The sequence below is a fragment of the Arachis ipaensis genome, chromosome B10 (genome assembly GCF_059453495.1).
Source record: "Arachis ipaensis isolate K30076 ecotype BB chromosome B10, ASM5945349v1, whole genome shotgun sequence".
Classification (NCBI taxonomy): domain Eukaryota; kingdom Viridiplantae; phylum Streptophyta; class Magnoliopsida; order Fabales; family Fabaceae; genus Arachis; species Arachis ipaensis.
In genome coordinates, this window is record NC_142435.1 from 125,423,428 (window position 1) to 125,447,108 (window position 23,681).

Here is a 23,681-nt window from a genome sequence, read left to right on the forward strand (position 1 = left end):
ACCCACCCCCTACCCCTTAAATATTGGCTCGGCCTCTCCCCCTCTCCTCCACAAGTTGCGTCTAGCTCTCCTTCTATCCCTCTCCTTTCTTTTCTTTTGCTTGAGGACAAGCAAACCTTTAAGTTTGGTGTGTTTATCCGTGATCACTAAACCATACCCACTAAGATCATGGCTCCTAAAGGAAAACAACCCACTCCAAGAGGCAAGAAAGAAAGTATTCCAAAACCACTTTGGAATCAAGGGAAGTTCTTAACCAAAGAATATTCAGACCATTACTACAAAATAATGGGTCTAAGATCAGTGATCCCGGAAGTCAAGTTCAATCTGAAAGAAGATGAATATCCGGAAATCCAAGAGCAGATTCGAAACAGGAACTCGGAAATCCTAGCTAATCCTAAAACAAAAGTGGGAAGGAATATGGTTCAGGAGTTCTACGCTAATCTGTGGCAAACAGACAGGCAGAGAATATCTGGAACTGCCTTCTATGACTATCGGACTTTGGTAAGAGGAAAGATTGTTCACATCCACCCTAACAAAATCAGGGAGATCTTTAAGCTACCTCAGCTGAAAGATGACCCAGACTCCTTCAATAGGAGAATGATGAGAACAAACAAGGGCCTGGATAAGATTATAGAGGATATATGCATCCTTGGAGCCAGGTGGACCACCAGCAGCAAGGGCGTCCCAAATCAACTCAAGAGAGAAGATCTCAAACCAGTCGCCAGAGGATGGCTGGACTTTATTGGGCGTTCTATATTGCCCACTAGCAACCGTTCTGAAGCCACTGTTAAAAGAGCAGTGATGATCCATTGCATTATGTTGGGAAAAGAAGTGGAAGTTTATCAACTGATTTCATGTGAATTTTACATAATTGCAAACAAGAACTCCAAAGATGCCAGGTTGGCTTATCCAAGCTTAATCTCTATGCTCTGCAAAGATGCTGGAGTAAGGATAGGAATAACGGAGTATATCTCAGTGGAGCAACCAATCACTAAAACCACAATGGAAAAATAACAAGTGCAGGATGACCCCATCAAGAGAAGAGCACAGAAATTTCTCCCGGAAATCCCTCAATTTGAATATTGGGAACATCTTGAAGCATCTGTTACTAAGTTGCAAGAAGCTATGGACCAAATAAAGGAAGAACAGCAAAATCAAAACAGCATGCTCTGCAAACTGCTCAGAGAACAAGAAGAGCAAGGGCATGAACTGAAGGAATTAAAGCGTCAGAAACTATCTCTTGAAGGGACAAGCATTCCACAGACTAAAGAGGCATCCACTTCCCAACTTCAAGGTTGTTGAGTTTTAATCTTAGCCTTAACTCTGTGATAATTGTTCTTATTTGAGTTTTACCTTAGAAGTTATATATAAATAGTAGTAATTAGTATCTATATTTTGATTTTATCTCCAATTAAGTTATAATTTATTTTTCTCATCATTATTAAACATGAATAAAATAGCAGATTTTCTTTAGAATAAGGAGGCAATTTTCTTTCGAGTTTTTAATAAAAAAATTCTAATTATTTACATGTGGTGGCAATGCTTTTTATCTTCTAAATGAATGCTTGAATAGTGCATATGTCTTTTGAATTTGATGATTATGAATGTTAAATATGTTGGCTCTAGAAAGAATGATGAAAAAGGAGAAATGCTATTTGATAATCTGAAAAATCATAAAAAATGATTCTTGAAGCAAGAAAAAGCAGTGAATACAAAAACTTGCAGAAAAAAATAAAAAAGAAAAAAAAAGAGAGGAGAGCGAAAAAAAAAAGAAAAAAAGAAAAAGCAAGCAGAAAAAGCCAATAGCCCTTAAAACCAAAAGTCAAGGGTAATAAAAAAGATCCAAAGTTTTGAGCATCAGTGGATAGGAGGGCCTAAAGGAATCAAATCCTGGCCTAAGCGGCTAAACTAAGCTGTCCCTAACCATGTGCTTGTGGCGTGAAAGTGTCAAGTGAAAACTTGAGACTGAGCGGTTAAAGTCAAGGTCCAAAGCAAAAAGAAGAGTGTGCTTAAGAACTCTGGACACCTCTAATTGGGGACTTTAGCAAAGCTGAGTCACAATTTGAAAGGGTTTACCCAATTATGTGTCTGTGACATTTATGTATCCGGTGGTAATACTGGAAAACAAAGTGCTTAGGGCCACGGCCAAGACTCATAAAGTAGCTGTGTTCAAGAATCAACATACTGAACTAGGAGAATCAATAACACTATCTGAATTCTAAGTTCCTATAGATGCCAATCATTCTGAGCTTCAATGGATAAAGTGAGATGCCAAAACTGTTTGGAAGCAAAAAGCTACTAGTCCCGCTCATCTAATTAGAATCTGAGCTTCACTCAAAAACTTTGAGATATTATTCCTTCGTGACTTATTTGTATTCTATTTTATTTGTCTAGTTTCTTGGGGACAAACAACAGTTTAAGTTTGGTGTTGTGATGAGCGGATATTTTATACGCTTTTTGGGGTTAATTTCATGTATTTTTTAGTATGTTTTAGTTAGTTTTTAGTTTATTTTCATTAGTTTCTAGGCAAAATTCATATTTCTGGACTTTACTATGAGTTTGTGTATTTTTCTATAATTTCAGGTATTTTCTGGCTGAAATTGAGGGAGCTGAGCAAAAATCTGATTCAGGCTGAAAAGAGGACTGCTGATGTTGTTGGATTCTGACATCTCTGCACTCGAAATAGATTTTCTGGAGCTAAAGAAGTCCAATTGGTGCGCTTCCAATTGCGTTGAAAAGTAGACATCCAAGGCTTTCCAGCAATATATAATAGTCCATACTTTGCTCAAGGATAAACGATGTAAACTGGCATTCAACACCAGTTTCATGTTGCAGTCTGGCGTTCAGCGCCAGAAACAGGTTACAAATGGAAGTTGAACGCCAGAAACAGGTTACAACCTGGCGTTTAACTCCAGAAACAGCCTAGGCACGTGAGAAGCTTAAGTCCCAGCCCCAGCACACACCAAGTGGGCCCCAGAAGTGGATTTCTGCACCATCTATCATAGTTTATTCATTTTCTGTAAACCTAGGTTACTAGTTGAGTATTTAAACAACTTTTAGAGATTTATTTTGTATCTCATGACATTTTTAGATCTGAACTTTGTACTCTTTGACGGCATGAGTCTCTAAACTCCATTGTTGGGGGTGAGGAGCTCTGCTGTGTCTCGATGAATTAATGCAAGTATTTCTGTTTTCTATTCAAATACGCTTGTTCCTATCTAAGATGTTCATTCGCGCTTCATTATGACGAAGGTGATGATCCGTGACACTCATCACCATTCTCAACCCATGAACGTGTGCTTGACAACCACCTCCGTTCTACATTAGATTGAATGAGTATCTCTTAGATTTCTTAATCAGAATCTTCGTGGTATAAGCTAGAATCCATTGGCAGCATTCATGAGAATCCGGAAAGTCTAAACCTTGTCTGTGGTATTCCGAGTAGGATTCAGGGATTGGATGACTGTGACGAGCTTCAAACTCGCGAGTGCTGGGCGTAGTGACAGACGCAAAAGGACAGTAAATCCTATTCCAGTATGATCGAGAACCGACAGATGATTAGCCGTGCGGTGACATGACAGCGCACCTGGACTATTTTTACTGAGAGGACGGATGGTAGCCATTGACAACGGTGATCCACCAACATACAGCTTGCCATAGGAGGAAACTTGCGTGTTTGAAGAGGAGTACAAGAGGAAAGCTGAAATTCAGATGACAAAGCATCTCCAAAACTCCAACATATTATTCATTACTGCATAACAAGTATTTATTTTATGCCCTTTCACCTTTTTACAATTCAAACTAAGAATTATTATTGATATTATATCCTGACTAAGAATTGCAAGATAACCATAGATTGCTCCAAACCAACAATCTCCGTAGGATTCGACTCTTACTCACGTAAGGTATTACTTGGACGACCCAGTGCACTTGCTGGTTAGTTGTGCGAATTTGTAAGAAATAGTAATATTGATATTGACATATACAAATTCGTGCACCATTGTCCTCAGGGGGATTTTGGGCAGTGATTTGGTCATCCTCTGTCAGTTGTTCCTTTCTTGGCTTTCTGCTGCCTTGAGTTGAGATATTCAATGTCTTCCCACTCTTTAAATGAACAGCTTGGCATTCTTCTGTTATCTGTTTAGATAACTGCTGTCTTGTCTGATCCAATTGTGCTTCCATATTTTTGTTAGCATTTTTAGTGTCTTGTAGCATCTCTTTAAATTCTGCTAACTGTTTTGTTATAAAAAGCAATTGCTAATTGAGTTCAGCAACTTGTTCTGGAGGACTAAGTTCAGCGGATACTGCTTTAGCCTCTTCTTTCATGGAGGACTCACTACTTAAGTACAGATGCTGATTTCTAGCAACTGTATCAATGAGCTCTTGAGCCTCTTCAATTGTCTTTCTCATGTATATAGATCCACCAGCTGAGTGGTATAGAGACATCTGGGTCTTTTCTGTAAGCCCGTAGTAGAAGATGTCTAACTGCACCCATTCTAAAAACATTTCAGAGGGGCATTTCCTTAGCATCTCTCTGTACCTCTCCCAGGCATTATAAAGAGATTCATTATCCTCTTGTTTAAAGCCTTGGATGTCCAGCCTTAGCTGTGTCATCCTTTTTTGAGGGAAATATTGATTCAGGAATTTGTCTGATAACTATTTCCATGTTCTTATGCTTGCTGTGGGTTGGTTATTTAACCACCTCTTAGCTTGATCTTTTACAGAAAATGGAAACAGTAATAATCTGTAGACATCTTGATCTACTTCCTTATCACGTACTGTGTCAGCAATTTCTAAGAATTGTTCCAGAAACTCAATAGGTTCTTCCTGTGGAAGACCGGAATACTGACAATTTTGCTGCACCATGATAATGAGTTGAGGGTTTAGCTCAAAATTGCTGACTCTGATGGGGGGTATACAGATACTACTCCCATATGAAGCGGTAGTGGGGTTAGCATATGACCCCAGAGTCCTTCTGGACTGTTCATTTCCACTTAGGTCCATGATGGAGAAAGGGAGATGATGTGGATAATAAAAAAAAATTATGCTTTTTCTCTTTTTCTCTTTTTTTTTTGAATTTAAAAAAATTAAAAGAAAGTAAAAAAATGATGCAAGTTTTGAAAATTAAGAAAAGAAAAAGATTTGAAAAAGATTTGATTTTAAGATTTGAGATTAGAAAAGATAAGATAAGTTAGGTAAGAGAAGATAAGGAATTTTAAGAGGAGATAAGTTTTTAAATTAAAAAATTTTGAAATTTATATTTTAAATTTAAAAATTAAATTTTGAATTTTAAATTTTGAAATTTGAAATTTGAAATTTGAAATTTAAAATTTGAATTTTAAATTTTGAATTTTGAATTTTGAAAAAGTCAAAAATATAAGATAAAGATTTGAAAAAGATTTAAATTTTGAATTTTAGAATTTAATTGAAATTTGAAAATTGAATTTGAAATAAGATAAGATAAGATTTTGAAAAAGATATGATTTTTGAAAAAGATTTGAATTTTGAAATTTAAAACTAAGATAAGATAAGATAAAAATTTTAAAATAAAAATCTCAGTTTTTTGTGTAAATTTCGAAAATTCAATTAAAATAAAGAGAAAAGATATTATTTTTTATTTTTTATTTTTTATTTTTTTAATTTAACGAGGAAAGAGAAAAATAAGTAAAAGACACAAAACTTAGAATTTTTAGATCAAAACAAAGAAAACAAACAAGAAAACTTTGAATGTCAAGATGAACACCAAGAACACTTTGAAGATCAAGATGAACACCAAGAACATATTTTAAAAATCTTTAGGAAAATAAAAACACAAAGGATACCAAACTTAAAAATTTTTATACTTTGGACACTAATAATTCGAAAATGCACAAGAAAAATAAGGAAAGACACAAAACAAGAAAAACTAAAGATCAAACAAGAAAAATAAACAAGAACAACTTGAAGATCAAGAAAGAACAAGGAACATAAAACTCGAAAATATGAAGAATAAAAAGAACATACAATTCGAAAAATTGAAGGAAAATAAAAACATGCAATTGACACCAAACTTAAAACATGAAACTAAACTCAAATAGAAGACTCAAAGGAAAATTAAAGATTAATAAAGAAAAATAAGATTTTTGAAAAGAAAATAAAAGACTCAAATTTAGTGACTCTAAACCAAAAAGATAAATTTTTCCTAATTTAAGCAACAAGATGAACCGTCAGTTGTCCAAACTCAAACAATCCCTGGCAACGGTGCCAAAAACTTGGTGCACGGAATTGTGATCACACTTTTCACAACTCCGGTGCAACTAACCAGCAAGTGCATTGGGTCGTCCAAGTAATACCTTACATGAGTAAGGGTCGATCCCACGGAGATTGTCAGCTTGAAGCAAGCTATGGTTATCTTGTAAATCTTAGTCAGGAGATTAATGATAAAAATGATTTTGTTTATGAAAAGTAAATAACATGAAATGAATGATACTTGTGATTCAGTAATGAGGAACAGGTTGAGGTTCCGGAGATGCTCTGTCATCTGAATCTCTGCTTTTCTACTGTCTTCTTCTCCAAACATGCATGGCTTCCTTCAATGGCAAGCTGTATGTTGGTGGATCACCGTTGTGAATGGCTACCATCCGTCCTGTCGGATGAAAAATACCAGGCACAATTTCTGTACGGCTAATCAACTGTCGGATCTCTCATCTCGGATGAAAAATACCAGGTACAGCTACCGCACGGCTAATCATCTGTCGTATCTCACTTGTGTCGGAATAGGATCTCTCTATCCTTTTGCACACTGTCACTGCGCCCAACATTCGTGAGTTTGAAGCTCGTCACTGTCATCCTGTTCCAGATCCTACTCGAAATACCACAGACAAGGTTTAGACTTTTTGGATCTCAGGAATGCTGCTAATTGGTTCTAGTCTCTACCACGAAGGTTCTAATCTCACAGACTCGGTCCGTGGATCAGAGACCCAAGAGATACGCACTCAAGCTGTCGCCCAACGACTACGTTGAGCTCAGATAGAACGGGAGTGATTGTCAAGCACGCGTTCATAGGTTTGAGAATAATAATGAGTGTCACGGATCATCATATTCTCTATATTGAAGTACGAGTGAGTATCTTAGAATAGAATCAAGCATGATTGAATAGAAAACAATAGTAATTGCATTAATCCATTGAGACACAGCAGAGCTCCTCACCCCCACCTATGGGGTTTAGAGACTCATGCCGTAGAAGAGACAATATGAAATGTAAAATGTCATGAGTTGCTAAATGAATCTCTAAAAGTAGTTTTTATACTAAACTAGTAACTTAGGTTTACAGAAAATGAGTAATTAGGTGTAGATAGTGCAGAATTCCACTTCCGGGGCCCACTTGGTGAGTGTTTGGACTGAGTTTTCAAGCTTCCACGTGTATATGCCTCAAATTGGAGTTAAACGCCACCTTGGGTGCCAAAATGGGCGTTTAACGCCAAGAAGTGTGCCAGTTTGGACCATCAAATCTCAGGCAAAGTATGGACTATTATATATTGTTGGAAAGCCCAAGATGTCTATTTTCCAACGCAATTGAGAGCGTGCCAATTGGGCTTCTGCAGCTCCAGAAAATCCACTTTGAGTGCAGGAGGGTCAGAATCCAACAGCATCTGCAGTTCTTTCTCAGTCTCTGAATCAGACTTTTGCTCAGGTCCCTCAATTTCAGCCAGAAAATACCTGAAATTATAGAAAAACACACAAACTCATAGTAAAGTTCAGAAATGTGATTTTTGCATAAAAACTAATAAAAATATAATAAAAAATAACTAAAACATACTAAAAACTATGTAAAAACAATACCAAAAAGGGTATAAATTATCCGCTCATCAGTTAACAATGTCTTCATTCATGATAACAAGTTTACTGGTTCCATTTATTTGGTTTGAAAGGTATGCCATGTATGCATGCAATATCGGCCATACAAGACAAGAATGACAAGAGACCTGAAGAATACTGCCATGATTGGTTGAAGATGGAAGCGTATAAGCAAACTTATTGTTTCAATGTCAATCTGGTTAAGGGGCAGCATCTATGGGGAAAAACTCCACATCCAGCACCAGTCCTACCCCCAATGAAGCCTAAACCTGGAAGGCCGACAAAGAAGAGGAGAAGGGACAAAGAAGAACAACCAAGTGGGTCAAAGACAAAAATGAAAAGAAAATACAACCCAATCCGGTGCATGTACTGTGGTGAGGTTGGACACAACAAAAGAGGTTGGGCAAAGAAAAAGGCTGTGGATGCTGAGGAACATGCCAGGAAGATGCAGCTACAACTGGCAGTTGTTGCCCCTGCTATAGAAGGTGCTGAACTAGAACTCAATGCTGCCTCTACTGATGCTGATAATGGTACAGAAGCAGAAGTACCTTTGCCTTCAGTTCCATCACCCATCCAGCTTCCATCAGAGATTGACATAAGCCAATCCGAAAGCATCCCACCAACCCAAGATACCCAACAGGTAGTATCATCACTCCTCACTCCTAAAAAATTTCACATTACCCTAATCATCTGACAAATTCATTTGATACTGGTGTATACAAGATCAATTGGTAGCTAGGCCACCTAAGTTACAAGTGATTAAAAGAAAAGCAATGTTAACTTCCTCCCCTAAGCCTATTGCAACTGGATCTGTGGTTGTTTCTGCTGAGACCATTAAGGGGACAAGTTTTGGAACTGCTAAGCGGCTGGCCAACTTCATGACTTTTGTGCCTACTCCAGGTTTCAAGGCTCCACGGAAGATTGACGACAAAGTTTGATTTGTTAGGAATGTGTTGTGGCTGACTCATTTTGTGTATGAAATAACATTCTGTTTGTTGTTTTTTGTATGGTATTTAAGTCTAAATTCAATGTATTGTGGTGACATCAGAACCTTATAACTTTGTTGTGGTATTTCTCTGTTAAGACAATATGACAATTAGCCTTCAATGACAAGTTATTACTAAGATTACTTACTTTGTTGCTTATTTTGTTTATGGCTCAACATAATTCATATGAACAGCGACAGAGAATTTTTTGCCAAATCTTATAAAATTATCCACCATTAACAGGAAATTGCTTCCAACTTCAAATAACTACTCCCATTCAAGTCAAAAAATTCAATACACCATTACATGTTCACAGATGATAACTGGGTTTATTTAGAAGTATATAACAAACAACAGAGTATCACAACTACTCCAAACATCAAAATCATTAGCAGTTTCAAAGCTCTAACTTCAGCTTCCAAGCTGCCCAACTTCCATGCCACCTTCACCCTCCATTCATCATAGTCACCTTCAACCTCCATATCAGCTCCTGCATCTTTCTTTGTATCACATACATCCACTGCTTCAAATTCATCATCATCAACCCACTTAAAATAATTGCAGTGACTGCCCGTCTGCAATTTCAGAAAGGAGTAAACAAAAAATTCAAGGAACACCCAACATCATAGAACAAGATGAAAAAACTTTAACTTCTTTTAACATCACTCACCTGGTACCTTGGACATGCATGGAACAATCTATTCAGATTCTCTGCTGTCCCTAATTTTTTAAATACAGTCTTCAGCCCACAAAACATGATCTGTCATGAGAATTCAGCCTCCTCCTTCGCATCGAAGCACTAGATCCATGACTGTCATGCGATGCATGCGACAAACCGCCACCACAACCACCATTTTCTATCTCCATCCAGTCAGCCAGCCAAGGATTACAGCTCCTACTAACCTCTACTGCCACCGAAAGTGTTCACGGCGCCGTATTTATCGTTGAAATTGGGATTAGGGTTTATCCACAAAGAAGGACTAATTTGACGTCTTAAATAAGACTTATCTTGTCATCAACAACATGCTACAGCTTGGCGTTTGCCACCTTGGCAGTTAACGGCCCACGTCAGCGGCCGTTTGCCAACTCAGCTATGGAGATGACGGAAGGACGAACGTGATTAAGTACGGTATCTTTGGAGGACGATTTTGATTAATTTTAACTTTCGGGGACGAAAATGGAGATCGATGTATCTTTTAGGGACGAAAATAACTATTAACTCCTCTAACTATAAACAATTATTCTTTTTTGAAATTGATATATGATTATGAAATATTATTCTCATGGTTGTTGTTATTTTTTTGGTGTTTTATTATATGTTTATAAGAATTTGTATATGAATTTTTACTTTTTTAGTTGCATATAATAAAAAAAAAATGCTAGCTACTTTTAATATTAATATCGTATTTTTTTAGAGACGATTTAGTGACACATGTTCCTTAAATATAATTTAAGAAATTAATGATGTAACCTATAAAGTGTTTTTTATTTTTTTTATAAAATTATTTATTTGTATTTGTTTGAGAAACAGTGATACATCTTTTTATTTATGATATTTAAAAAACAATGGAAAAAGATAACTTTAAAATAATACTTTTTATTAATAAAGATAATATATTAAAGTGTTGAAAATTAAATTAAATGACTTTTTTCTGTTGCAAAAAATGACTTAAATATATTAATAAATTATAATTTACATATAATATATAAAAATATTAATGTATATGATTTTTTTTATTTTTTTTATTCAAATAAAAAAAATTTATCTCTATTTTTTTATCAATTTTTTTTATCCAAACAATACATAAAAAAATTTATTTTTCTTTTATTTTTTTTCTTTTTTTTTCTTTCATTTTTCATCATATATTCAAACAGTGTATTTAAACACCTTAGATTACATAGATTCATCCAACCCTAAGTATAGAAATTTTTAACTTAAAAAATATTTTTTACTTAAACGCACTTTTTACGGTAAATACATAATTTTTTAAAATATAAAATGTAATTGTATGATATCATCACCCAAATATGATGAATGAATAAAGGGTCCATCTAGTGTACAGATGAATATATACAGATTTTTGTCTTTTGTGGCAGAAAAGCGTGTCACTAAAAAGTGTTGCTTAAAGAGAAAGTGTTACCCTTAATCGTTAACTTGGCTCTGATACCAATTTTTTACAGTCGACTTTCCTTTTAATTTCTTTTTCAAAATTAACTCTTCATATTTTACTTTAAATAAGTTTATAATTTGTATAGATTCAATTGGTGGTGCTTTATTTAAAGGATTTGAATAATTTGCAAGTTTATAATCTAAAGTATTAACCATTTCTACTATTTTTTTGTGTGATTATTTATTATTAGTCCTTGATTTATAATTCTGATTTTTATAGTTTTTTCAATCTTGTTTTAGTTTATAATATTCTTTTTTGCATGGATTATTGTATATAAAATCTTTTATCTGTTTGTCTTTTTCTTTAATATAATTTCTCAAATCCTCACAAACTTCTTTTATTTCTACACTTTCTGTTGTTTCTAAATATCTTTTTAATTTTTCAACTTCATTCTCCATTTTTTTCTTTCAACAGTTTTAATTCTTTTAAGTCATAATATGGTTTTCCAGGCATTTATAAATTTTTTAAGTTTAATTCCAACTTGTTTATATTTATTCTTATTTCTATCCTTTTTATTATAAGGTCATCAATTTCGATTTGAAGATTATTTAATTCCCTTTTATATTCCTTTATTTTACTTTTTAATTTTTCCGCCCTTTTTCTTTTTATTTTATTTTCTGGTTTTTCAATCTTTTTATGCTTCATTATTTATTTTAGAATTTCTGCAAACTCTATCATCGATTCATCATTATTTTCCAGAGATTCTATTAATTTTTCTAGCTCTTCAACTTCTCTTTTCAACTTGTCATAAATTATTTTTAGAGTTTCAAATGCCTTTTGATTTATTCCAGAAAACTGTAAGTAATTTAAACGATTTTCTCTTTCAAAGAGCTCTTGTTTCTTGTCTTGATAAGTTACATATATTTCTTCATTATTTCTTGTCATAATTTAGTGTTTAGAGTTTCATTTAACTTTTCGACCTTTTTTGTTAATTCTTTTATTTCAGAATTTTCTTCTTTAATTTTTAACTTAGATAAACTTAAAGGGCTATTAATTTTAGATTCTCTTATTTGAAAATTCGATGAAACTAATTTTCCTGATGGTTCTTTTAATAATAGAACTGGTTTTCAATAGCTTTATATTTTGGTATTTCTGTTTTTACAATTTTCTGAAATAATTCATCGACATAAATTCTTTCTCTGTTTTTAAATATTATACTATGATGGCTATTTATTAAAGCATAATTTATAGCATATGTAATCGAAAATGGTTCATCATCTTGTTCCATTAGATTCTTTCTGTGAAATTTATAAGCCAAACTTATAGATCTACCAAGATTTTCAATTGATAAAGGTATAACATATCCAAGATGGGCATTGAATTTAACATTTACGTTTGCCAAGTTTTCATGAACAATTCCAATTATTTGATCTATTGGTCATCAGTAATTCTTTTGTCAAAGATTGCTAAGCTTATTGGTGAATTAATTCCTTTCATATATGTAGATTTGATTAAGACTTGTATAGTACTAATATGAATCCATCCAATTTTAGATCTTTTTTGTTGATCCTTAATTTTCTCAATCTGTTTGCTCAATTCTTCATCATTTATCAAAGCTATTTCAAGTTCTCCATTGGCGGATTTTATCTTTATAGGGGCTTCAAGTTGAATTTTTCCATAGTATATTATATTTTTTCTATTAAAAACTTCTTTTAAGAGATTTTGTTTATTAAAGTTTTCATTTGATTTGAGATTTAATTCTGTGTTTAGAACAGCCTGTTTTTCATTATCTAATAAAGCAGTTAATCTATAATAATCAGATTCTTCTGTTAATTCTAAACTTTCTAAATAATTCATAATTGAAAGACTAGGATGAAGATGTACCTTTCTGGAGAAAAACTTCCTTTATTTAGTATATTTTACATAAGGTGTTTTTATCTCCAGAGGGGAGATTGTAGATGCTAACTCCAGAGGGGAGTTTAGAATTATTTTTTCCTAAGGGAATTCTTTTTCAGACTATAGAATCGCCTTGGCAGCTTCCTCCTTGCTCTCCTAGCATATGAGTACTCTTAGCCTCCTGCTTTCTATTGTTTGATACTTCTACAATTGCCTAAGCAACCTATTTATAATAGTTGGGTTTGATGGACAATTCCCATCCTTACCCTTCTTATGACGTCATTGCTTACGTCATTGTTTGTTCTTTTGCACCAGCTACATTGTTGGTGCTCTATGACCTAAGTGCTTACGTCACTATGCAATAATGTTGAGAGATGCTTCAGATGCACTGTCCTCCTCTTTTATCATGTGACCCTCAGATGCATTGTCTCCTTCCTTCATCATGTGAGTTGATTCCGTTTCATTATTGCTTTCTTCAGATATCTCTGAGGCACATAGCTGGCACTTGTGGTCTTCTCTGTCTTTTATCAAATAGCAGAGATTCCTCTTTATCCCTTCAGAGAGCTTTTCTAAAAGTCCAGATAAGTTGTAGAATGCTGATTCAAATTCCACCAAGAGTCTCATCTCTCTTTCTTCGATTTTATTTCTTTTACTGGATACAAGCAGAGTATTTCTACTTTTATAATTAATCCTTGTGTGAGATTCCTTCGTTATTTTTTGAGTTCTTTCAAAGACCCTTGCTAATGTGCTGGCTAACCTTCCCTCATGACTGTAAATCGTTAAATCTTGAATATGATCAATTGGTTGAAAATTTTCTGGGAAGACGGACATGAATATTACTTGGTGTGCTGGAACCAAGCATTCTTCTTCTTCATTAAAAATAGGTTGACTGTTTGTAAATTTTAGGGATATATCCCTTGGATTTACATTGTCAATCATATTTTTAAATCTCTTTACTGCATCAACGAATCCTGCAGGAAACTCACTAATAATTTTTAGGTCATTAAAAATTAAAATTGTATCAATTAATCCATATTGGAAAAACTGATAGGTGTCAGATGGGGAAGCATCTGGGAATATAACCAGCTTTGTTAGCTGTTCTTTGGCAATAGGATAATATCCCAAAATTGTCCTTTTTTCTTCTGTCCAATTCAGGACTATGTTAAGGGTTTCTTTGAGATTTGATCTACAGACCCTTTTCTTTTCCTTGATTTCAGCCCTTGTAGGAATGTTTCTTATTATCCCTATTCTCTGGGTTTGAATTGGATCTTTATCTGCTCTTTTTAAGGTTTGCTCTGGATGGAGAGCTTCATATTCCCTGAAGGATTCCTTTGCCTCTTCCAGTGTTAGAAACCCTCCTTTATGAATTATCCTTGATTGATGTGTGAATGGTGCTGCTTTTTCCCAGGCATCATATACTCCTTTCATGGGACCATTATAAATTACATAATATTTTTTATCTTGGGTGGATTTTTTAATGATTTCAGCAATTGTTTTATTTTCTGAAATTTTTTCTTCACCTGATTTGTCCACCACGCTTAGCTGGCTGAACTCTGATGGTTTTGCTTGCTGTGTTGATTTCATTGCTTTGATGGCCTTCCTGAGAGATTGGATCTGTGTCCTTATTTGCTGACAATGCTTGTATTTTTTGAGTTCTTGCTCATATTTTTGAATTTCTTGATCTAATGCGTTGTAGACGAACTCCATTCTCTTGTTAATGTATCTGCAATAACATTTTTGTCACCCTTAATATATTCAATTTTTATTGGATATTGTAACAAAAATAATTGCCATCTTACCAATCGTCCATGATTATAATCAACTTTTAAATTATATCGTATGAAACCTGTTAGGTAACTTGAATCTGTCCTTAATGTAAATTCTCTGGGTAGTAAATCAATTTTCCATTTCTTAAGAGATTTAATTGCTGCTAGAGTTTCCTTTTCATGAGTGGTATATCTCTGTTCTGTTGGAGTAAAAGTCCCTGAAATATACCTGTAAAGTAATTCCTTTGGGGAAACTTTAGAATCTAGTGATTCTTTTTCTTGTTCCAAACTTTTTATAGCTTTCTTAGCTTTTAGACATCCTGACCAGGTTATGTCTGAAGCATCTGTTTCTACTATTAAGTAGTCATTTTCTTCTGGAATATATAGTTCTGGAAGTTTTTTACATAATTCTTTAATCCTTTGAATTTGCATACTATCTTTTTCATCCCATTTCCATTCTTTTTTAGTACTTATTTTTGGAAATAAGCTTTTAGTGTATTCTGTTATATTATTTAAAAATCCTTGATCAGAAATATAATTTATACACCCTAAAAATCTTTGTAATTGTTTTCTATCTTCTATTTTATTAGGAAATAAATTTACCTTTTCTAGGATATTTGGCTGAAGTTTTAGCTTTCCTTGAGTGGATAGAATTAATCCAAGAAACTCTATTTCTTGTTTTGCTATTCTTGCTTTCTTTTTGCTAAGAACTAATCCTTTTTCTTTACATCTTTCTAAAACTATTAATAATTTTTGAAGATGATCTTCTCTATCCTGTTTTGTAAAAATTAGTATATCATTAATGTACACTAAAACAAATTCATTTAACTCTTTTAGATTTTCTTCCATAAATCTTTGATAAATACCTGGGGCTTGTTTTAATCCGAATGGTAATACATTTCATTCATAGAGCAACACACTTGTTGATTCTTTTGTTGGGCAAGTAAAAGCAGTTAATTTCTTTGTTTCTTTGTCTAAACGAAGTTGCCAATATCCTGATTTTGCATCAAGAGATGAAAACCAAGTTGCTCCTTTAATTTTTTCTAAAATAGAATCTTTTCTTGGAAGTTTATGAGCATCACCAATAGTTGCTTCATTCATCTTCTTATAGTTAATAACCATTCTTCGTTTTCCCCTTTTAATTTCATTATTGTTTTCGACATAAAAGGCTGGAGCCGCATGAGGACTTTTACTTAATCTTATAATTCCTTTTTCCAAAAGATCTCTACATTCTAGTGAAAACTCTTCTCTATCTCTTGCGGAATAAGAAATTTTATTTGGAACATTTATCTCTTTTGTAGGATCTTTTAATTTAATACTTACTAATTCGTTATTTGTATTTTTAATATCTAAAGGATTTTCAGCACAAATTTCATCCAAAAGTTCTTCTATCTTTATTTCAAGATTATTTTTTGGGATATTTATCTGAAAGTATAAATTTAAATAACATGTCTCTAATATAGAAAATATTTTAAATTTTAAGATCTTATCTATAGTAGTAGTCGGTATTTTATACGTTTTGATTTTTGATTTATTGAAGAATCGTGTGGAGCTTTTAAAACTATATATGTTAATTCTTGAATGAATGGATGATATAGCTTTAAAAAATTATTTCCTATGATAAAATCCATTCCAGAATCTAACATATATATAGATGGAACAATGAACCTATAATTTTGAATAAAAATTTCAACCATCTCTGCTTTTTGGTCAATTTTATGTATTGATTTGTCAGCTATTCTAACTCTTAATGGTTTCTTTAATTTTTTCCAATCAAGTTTTATATTTGAACTAGCAAAGCATTGTGTTGCTTCAGAATCTATGAAAGTATTTATAAACTTTTCTGTTATTTTTATAGTAATAAATGTAGCATTATTACTCAGTCTCTGAGTCTGTTTCCGAGACATATTCAAAAATATAGTCTAAATTATCATCAGATTCCTCTAAAGGTTCCATGAAACAAGACTTAGCAATTTCTATTTGTTTAGTAAGATCCCTTTTATCCTTCTTTTTCGGACATTCATTTGCATAGTGTCATTCTTCTTTGCAATACCAACATTTACAATTTTCTTTTTTATTCGGGCAATAGTTATTTCTTTGTCTTTTGTTTTTATTATTATTTTCCTTTCTAAAATATCTCTTTTTTCTCCAGTTTGGATAGTATTTTCTTTTTCTAAATTGATATTTTCTTTTTCTTTGAAAATTTTTATTAAGACCATATTTTTTAGGTATCTCTTCATTATCTTGACAGCAAATTCTAATTATATTTGCAAATCTTTTTTGAGTTGCTTCTTGCATACAACGTTCTTTTATTTCCTCTCTTCTTGCAGAGGTTGCTCCACCAAAGTTATTTTCAATTGTTCCTCTATTTATTTCTCTTATAAATCTTCCCATTATAAATTCATTAGCAGGATATGGAAGTTTTGTTATATACATACTAAGATAATGATTTTTATCTTCTTCTTTTAATTTGTAATAATGTATTCTATATTCACATATATAAGACTCCACATTACATAGATCATATATCTGAATATTAGCTAAATGGTTTTTTGCTTCTTGATATTCTTTATTATAAACTTCTTGTCTATGATCTATAATATTTTTTTTCAAAAAATTCTTTATATAGAATCATCATTATATATAATATCTTATCATAAGCTGTAGTTTTTGTTGCTAATTCTTCTATTATTTGGTTTTTTATTGATGTCATATAATCTCTTATAGTTCCTTTAGTATGAAACCCTATGTAATTCCAAATATATCTTCCAGACAATTCACTAAGTTTTGGATTAGTAAAGGCTTCTAATAAAAAGGAATTCAACCAATTTTCGAAAATTTCTTTTTCGTTCTTTTTACAGTCTAAATCGAGCATTCTTTCTCCTTCCATTTCCTGGATTTTAGGAACATATTTTGATGGTATTTTTGTATATTTTGAATCTTTATTTGTAAACCCTTTTTTAAAAGCATAATTATCAAAACCTGTTTCCCATTTAAATTGAGATTGATTATCCTTAGATGTTCCAGCTTCATTTTTTACTTGTATTGGAATGGCTGGTTCTTCGTCACTTGAATAATCTAAAATGTGTTCTTCATTTTCTATATTTTCAGAATTTACTAATTCTTCTTCTATTTGAAAACCATGTTCCATAATATTATTTTCTTGAGCCATTTTTAATTGTTTAAAAAGCATTGTAACTTCTTCTAATTTTTCTTCAATATTCATAATTTCAATGGTGGTTTTACTTTTAAGTCTGTTATGTTGATTATATTTTGGAATTTTTCTTCTTTGGGATTCTCTTTTTCCTTATTTCTTTGAAATTTTATGGATATTAATATTTCTTCAAACATATCTACTATAGAATTTAATTGTGGGTTAAAAGTATGATAAAGATGTGGGGAATCATTTCTATGGTAGCATTTTTTAGAAGTTCCGTGTGAAAAATAAGTTTTTTCAGGTTTTTGAAGTTCTTCAATAAAACTTATAGTAAAATAAAGATTTTGAGAAAAATCGTTTTGTATTGATTTTAAGAATTCGGTGTCATTACAATTAACATTGGTTAAAATCATTAATTTTTGATTAACTATTTCTTCTCTTAAATCTTCTAATTTACTTTTTTTCATTAGGTGACACTTTTCTTTGTGAAAAGTTACGGTTTTAAGTGAAAAGTGTGGTTTTAGAATGTATGGTTTATATTTTACCACGTAGCATATCTTTAAATTTTGATCTGTACCTTATATTTTACCATGAATAAAATATAAGGAAAGAATAGTTGAATAAAAGTTACCTAGTTGAATGTGTGAACAAAGACTTCCAAATTTCAATAAAATTATATTAAGATTCACGTACTGCACAAAGAGCTAAATTAATTATATTATATAATATAAATTTAAAAATATTATATTATTCAAAGATTAAATTATTTATTATTTGGTGATATTTTTTAAAAAATGTGCTTTATAGCATAATTTTGAGGTTTTCTTTAATCGTTTGTGTTTAGAGATAATTAAAACAAATAGAAAAAATTATTGAAAATAAAATTAAAATACAAAAAATATAAAATACAATTATAAATAAATTTTATTAATCATGATATATTGAAATGTATATATAGTAAGTAAATATTGTTATGCTAAAATTGAACGTGGTTAAAAATATTTTGATCAATTCATTTAAGAGAATATATGAAATGGAGTCATAATAATAAGAGTGTTACTAAACGTATATTTAAATAGACTAAATAGTATACAATTTGAATATTTGAAACTAAAATTTGTTGTTATTATAGTTTTTATGTAGATATTAATTATATTTAACTATTATTTTTTAATCTAATTAAGTAATAATAGGTATTAAATTTAATTAATTAGTATGATTAAAGTTTAGTATTATTTTATGTAGAATTCCATTATATTTTATATTGCAAAATTGTTGACATGGTATAATTACAAACAACAATATGACATAAGTTTATTCTATAATAAATTTGTATCAACTTTTATATGATATAGAGTACATTATCAAATTAGTATTTGAATGTATCTATTGCTGATAAAGAACCTTAAAAGATGTTAACATTAAATAAGTTTTTTGAAAAATTTAAAAACGTGACAAAAAAAATTAGATATTAAATATATATTTTAAAAATAGATTTTAGAGATTAAATTTTTATGTAAATTTTTGTAATTATTATTAAAAAAATAAGATCTTTTTATGTTTAAAATTTGATAATTTTATGTCAAGTGATTTTTTTTTAATTTTCTTAATGTGAATGATCATATTTTTTGAAAAATAAAAAAAATATAGAGATCACAATTTACTTTGAATTTTTTCTGAGCTTTTTAAATATTTATTCAAATATTATCACAAAAATTTAGATCAAATAGATAAGTTGTTTGCTAAATACGAAATTTTTTTGTCATATATAGAAAATATAATATTTACTTCAAATTATTTAAAAATTGTTTCGACAATAACATCTGTCGAAAATTTTTTTATGTGCGATTAAATCTTTTTGATACTAAATTAGTAGTTAGCCTGTGATATAAATAGATAGATAGTTCATTCTTCGTTCAGTTTTATACAATCAAATTCGCATACCTATATATACTTAGCTTGTACTCACAATTACTCAGTACTACTGCTTATTTACATTTATCTTTTATCATTATGTAGATAGATTGACCAAGTTGTCCCTTCCAAATTTAAGTGACAAAACCATAATCTTTTCTTCTTTTCCTAACTTTGCTAGCTATCTACTATATTTTATCTACATTGCTGCAACTAATAAGTCTTTGATGACACTTTGGAGAGTATAATGTCTATTTCTTTTCACTGACTGCAACATAAACAAATGGTGCTATGAAGACATCATCAAAGTCTTGAAGTGACTCCAATGTCTTGACAACATCCCTCATTGAGGGTCTTGGATTGGGGTTGTGACTCAAGCATTTATGTGTCAATGCAGCAACCTTAACTGCTCCTTTCATAGGAAACTGCCCTTCCAACCTTGGGTCCATCACATGGTGCAGCTTCCTTTGATCCCTCAACATAGGCCTTGCCCATTCCACCAGGCTCCGCTCTCGACTCGGCCGGCTCCTATCCACCACTCGCTTCCCTGTAAGAAGCTCCAACAGAACCACTCCATAGCTATACACATCGCTCTTGGTAGAAAGGTGACCTGAAAATTCATGACTTATTAGCAGAGTAAATAAAGTTGGTTAACATTGGTTAAATGGAATTGTCTTTCATGTGAAGATGATAAGTGAAAAAATAATTTTTCGTGTCAAATTGGTCAATATTGGTTAATTGAGTTATTTTCATGGGAAGAACATAGGTGAAAACTGATAGATAATTTGACTAAATTGACATCTAACAGTTCTGGTTTACTATCATCTACACGAAGACAATCTCTCATGTGAAATTAGTCAACATTGATTAAATAGAATTATCTTTCATGTGAAATCATAAATGAGAACTGTTAGACGAAACAATTCTCACCTATCGTCGTTCACATAAAGACATTTTCGCGAAAGTAGCCATATTTTCTCTAATAAATACCTGCCATGACATATTCAGGGGCAGCATAGCCCTTTGTCCCCATTATGCGTGTTGTTGTTACATGTGTTTCTTCTCCTTCAGGACCATCCTTAGCTAACCCAAAGTCTGATAATTTAGCTGTGTAGTCCTGAAATTAGTAAAGATTATTTCTTTATTAGTGCGCCATACATAATATTCTGATTGAAGAATATGAGAAGAGACAAAAGAGAAGGAACATACTGAGTCAAGTAAGATATTTGAAGTTTTGAAATCTCTGTATATGACAGGTTTATCTGCTTCATGAAGGAATGCAAGGCCCTTAGCAGCACCTAATGCAATTTTCATCCTTGTTGACCATGGCATGCTAGAAGAATACCCTGCTTTCATTACAACCAAACAACATTAATTAGCGTTGAAGAACTGTACTTCTGAAAAATAATTGATTAGGATTAAGAAGAGTAATTACATACTTCTGAATAATTGGTTCTCTAAGCTACCTCTTGGCATGTATTCATACACCAAAAGCCTGTTCTTTTCTTCACAACAGTATCCAATTAACTTAACAAGATGTGAATGCCTTAGCTGCCCAAGAAATATAATCTCTGCCTGTAAAAGAAAATAAAATCATCAATTTAATTGCATATTAAAAAAAAATCAAGAATTAAATTCTAGTTTATATTAGGAAGTTAATAACTAACCAGCCACTCTCTGTGACCTTGCAAGCCTTCCAAGTCTAACCGTTTAACTGCCACGGATTGAGCCTTCAGACCACGTTTAAGGTTGTCATCAACAAAACCTTTGTAAACAGGTCCAAACCCACCTTCACCAAGCATGTTACTCCATGAGAAATTATGCGTTGCTTCTTTTAGCTCCTCTAAGGTGAATGTGTAAAGCTTTGATCCAACAAAAGAAGTTGAAAGATCTTCAATGTCCTTAGGAGAGCTTGTAATGCTTACATCAGAGAGGCATAGCCTTTGGAAAGAACAATGTTTTGAAACCTCTTCTTCTTCTACTTTGCTTTTGGTAATCTTGTAACAACTTGGGATGATTGATTTCCATGTAATCTTAGTCATATCTTGAAAAAACCGTGCCCTTGTTTGTTTTAATTCTATTTAGTGTTTAGTGTATGTGAAGACAATCAAGAAGATATGGAAGAATAATAAGGTGATGGAATTGATGAATGATGACACAAACAAAATAATTTCAAGATATTGAGAAATTTATAGTACCTTATTCTAAGTCTAAGTCCTAACCACCCTCAGAAAAATGAGAAAAACGACTTACGTGGAGATTCCTTGACTTCTCGTCTCTTTAATGTGGAGATGCAAAGAAGATATATTACATGCATGAACGAATGAATTTTGTTTTTAGTTTATTTTTAGTCGCACAATTGTTCTAGTGATATAATAATATAATATATATAATATTGTAGTAGTACTATTAAAGAATTATAACGTGTGTTATGTGATATCATATGGATGCCAAGATGATTGGCAAAATTATCAAGTATATATATAAATACAAATACAAATATATTCGAAAATTAATTAAATTTGTCTTATTTTTATATATCTTGTTTCTATATATATATATATATCAAGTACATACATTCCTTAGTCTAAAATATGATTTGATGACTTTGGTGGTAGGATACCGGCGGTGTGAACTTATGTAATTAAACTTTTGGGTAAATCATAAAAAATGTAACTGAATTATTTTATTATTAATAAAAATATCTTCAAATTTTGTTATTGACAAAATGCCTTCATATTATTTAAAAGCATAAAAAAATGCACACGTTTTTAAATTAATTAACTTTTTTATTTGTCTAATTACAGCGAAAACATCTTTAAATTATTTGAAGATATTTTTTGTTGATAACAAAATTTGAAAATATTTTTATCAGCATCAAGATAATTTAAGTGCATTTATTAGCGGTTTATATACCCTAAATTGTTTTACATAATAAGGAAAAGAAAAAAGAAAGAAAGAAATTGTTATTTATTTGGATGAATTGGAGGTCAAGCAATAAGTTGGCAAGGTGTATTGACTTAAAATGTTAATATAATAGAATAGGTTTCCCCCAACCCCTTACAAATATGTTACATGTAATATGTTCATGTTATATTGTCCTCGCCGTCCTTTGTTTAGCTGTTGATGAACATTTCCGTGAACCTCGCAAAATGAAGAGATCTTCTTACATGATTATTGTTGCTACTTAATTGCTACCTAGTGCTAAACCATTATCTATCGAAATCTCTTTTCACATACCCCATAATATGATGATTTTCCGTAGCTGTTAGTTGTTGTTCAATTGATATTTCATAATTTTTGGTAGGTGATATACTCGTCTTGGAATTGTTATGTTGTTAGGATGTCAATATCGCAAACAGCAACCCGACAATTACACCCCAATTATGATTTTATATACATGTCACGGGCCACCTTCTAGAATTCAGATTGCTCTTATATACCAACATTATTAGTAGTATTTTTCTTATGGTCTCCTAATTATTATTATAATAATTTGGTATTCAAAGAATCCCAATATAATCATCAAGTGCGTTTAATTTGCGCCATTCCTATAATTCATATAGCTGTCTAATGTCTATGCAACCAAGGACTTTTGTAACATTATAATTTTTTTATATATATAAATATATATTTTTGCTATATTGAAAGGAAAAAGATATAGCCTTCGGCAACAATGTCAAAGAAAAATGGTGAACCAATCGATCTAACCATCAACCACTTCTGTCCCTCGTGGAAAATATGCCAAAACTATACCCCTAAATAATTGTTGCATCATTCTTTCACAATCGAACTATATGCCATTTCTAATTATTTAATTAATGGTGTTAATACTACTATGTTGTAATAAAATATTCAATTAAGAAAGCCGGCGTTCAGAAACGTCACAAGTGTATGTTACTGTGATCTATACAGAGATGGCTAATTATATAGTTAATTATTTCATAAAAAATACGAAAAGATGTGTGAAAAACGATTTAAGTAAGATATATAATTCTCTTTTTCTCTAATCATT

At 31.8% G+C, this 23,681-nt stretch overlaps 1 protein-coding gene across 1 annotated transcript; it reads right to left on the minus strand.

The window, feature by feature from the left end:
* Positions 1-19,634: 19,634 nt before the first annotated feature.
* On the minus strand, positions 19,635-22,015 carry ARSK1 (root-specific kinase 1). Its single transcript, XM_016327006.3, has 5 exons — positions 21,334-22,015; positions 21,106-21,241; positions 20,876-21,012; positions 20,657-20,783; positions 19,635-20,276 (listed from the first exon to the last, which is right to left on the minus strand). Exons 1-5 carry the CDS (start codon positions 21,706-21,708, stop codon positions 19,918-19,920), a joined length of 1,134 nt encoding a protein of 377 aa, XP_016182492.1. The 5' UTR covers positions 21,709-22,015; the 3' UTR covers positions 19,635-19,917.
* Positions 22,016-23,681: the final 1,666 nt, after the last annotated feature.

Coding starts and splice junctions, on each gene's coding strand:
- ARSK1 (XM_016327006.3), bottom strand. CDS start 21,708: ATGACTAAGATTACATGGAAATCAATCATCCCAAGTTGTTACAAGATT. Junction 21,013..21,105: donor AGAGAACCAATTATTCAGAA/GTATGTAATTAC, acceptor TAATGAAAGCAG/GGTATTCTTCTAGCATGCCA. Junction 20,784..20,875: donor CAAATATCTTACTTGACTCA/GTATGTTCCTTC, acceptor TACTAATTTCAG/GACTACACAGCTAAATTATC.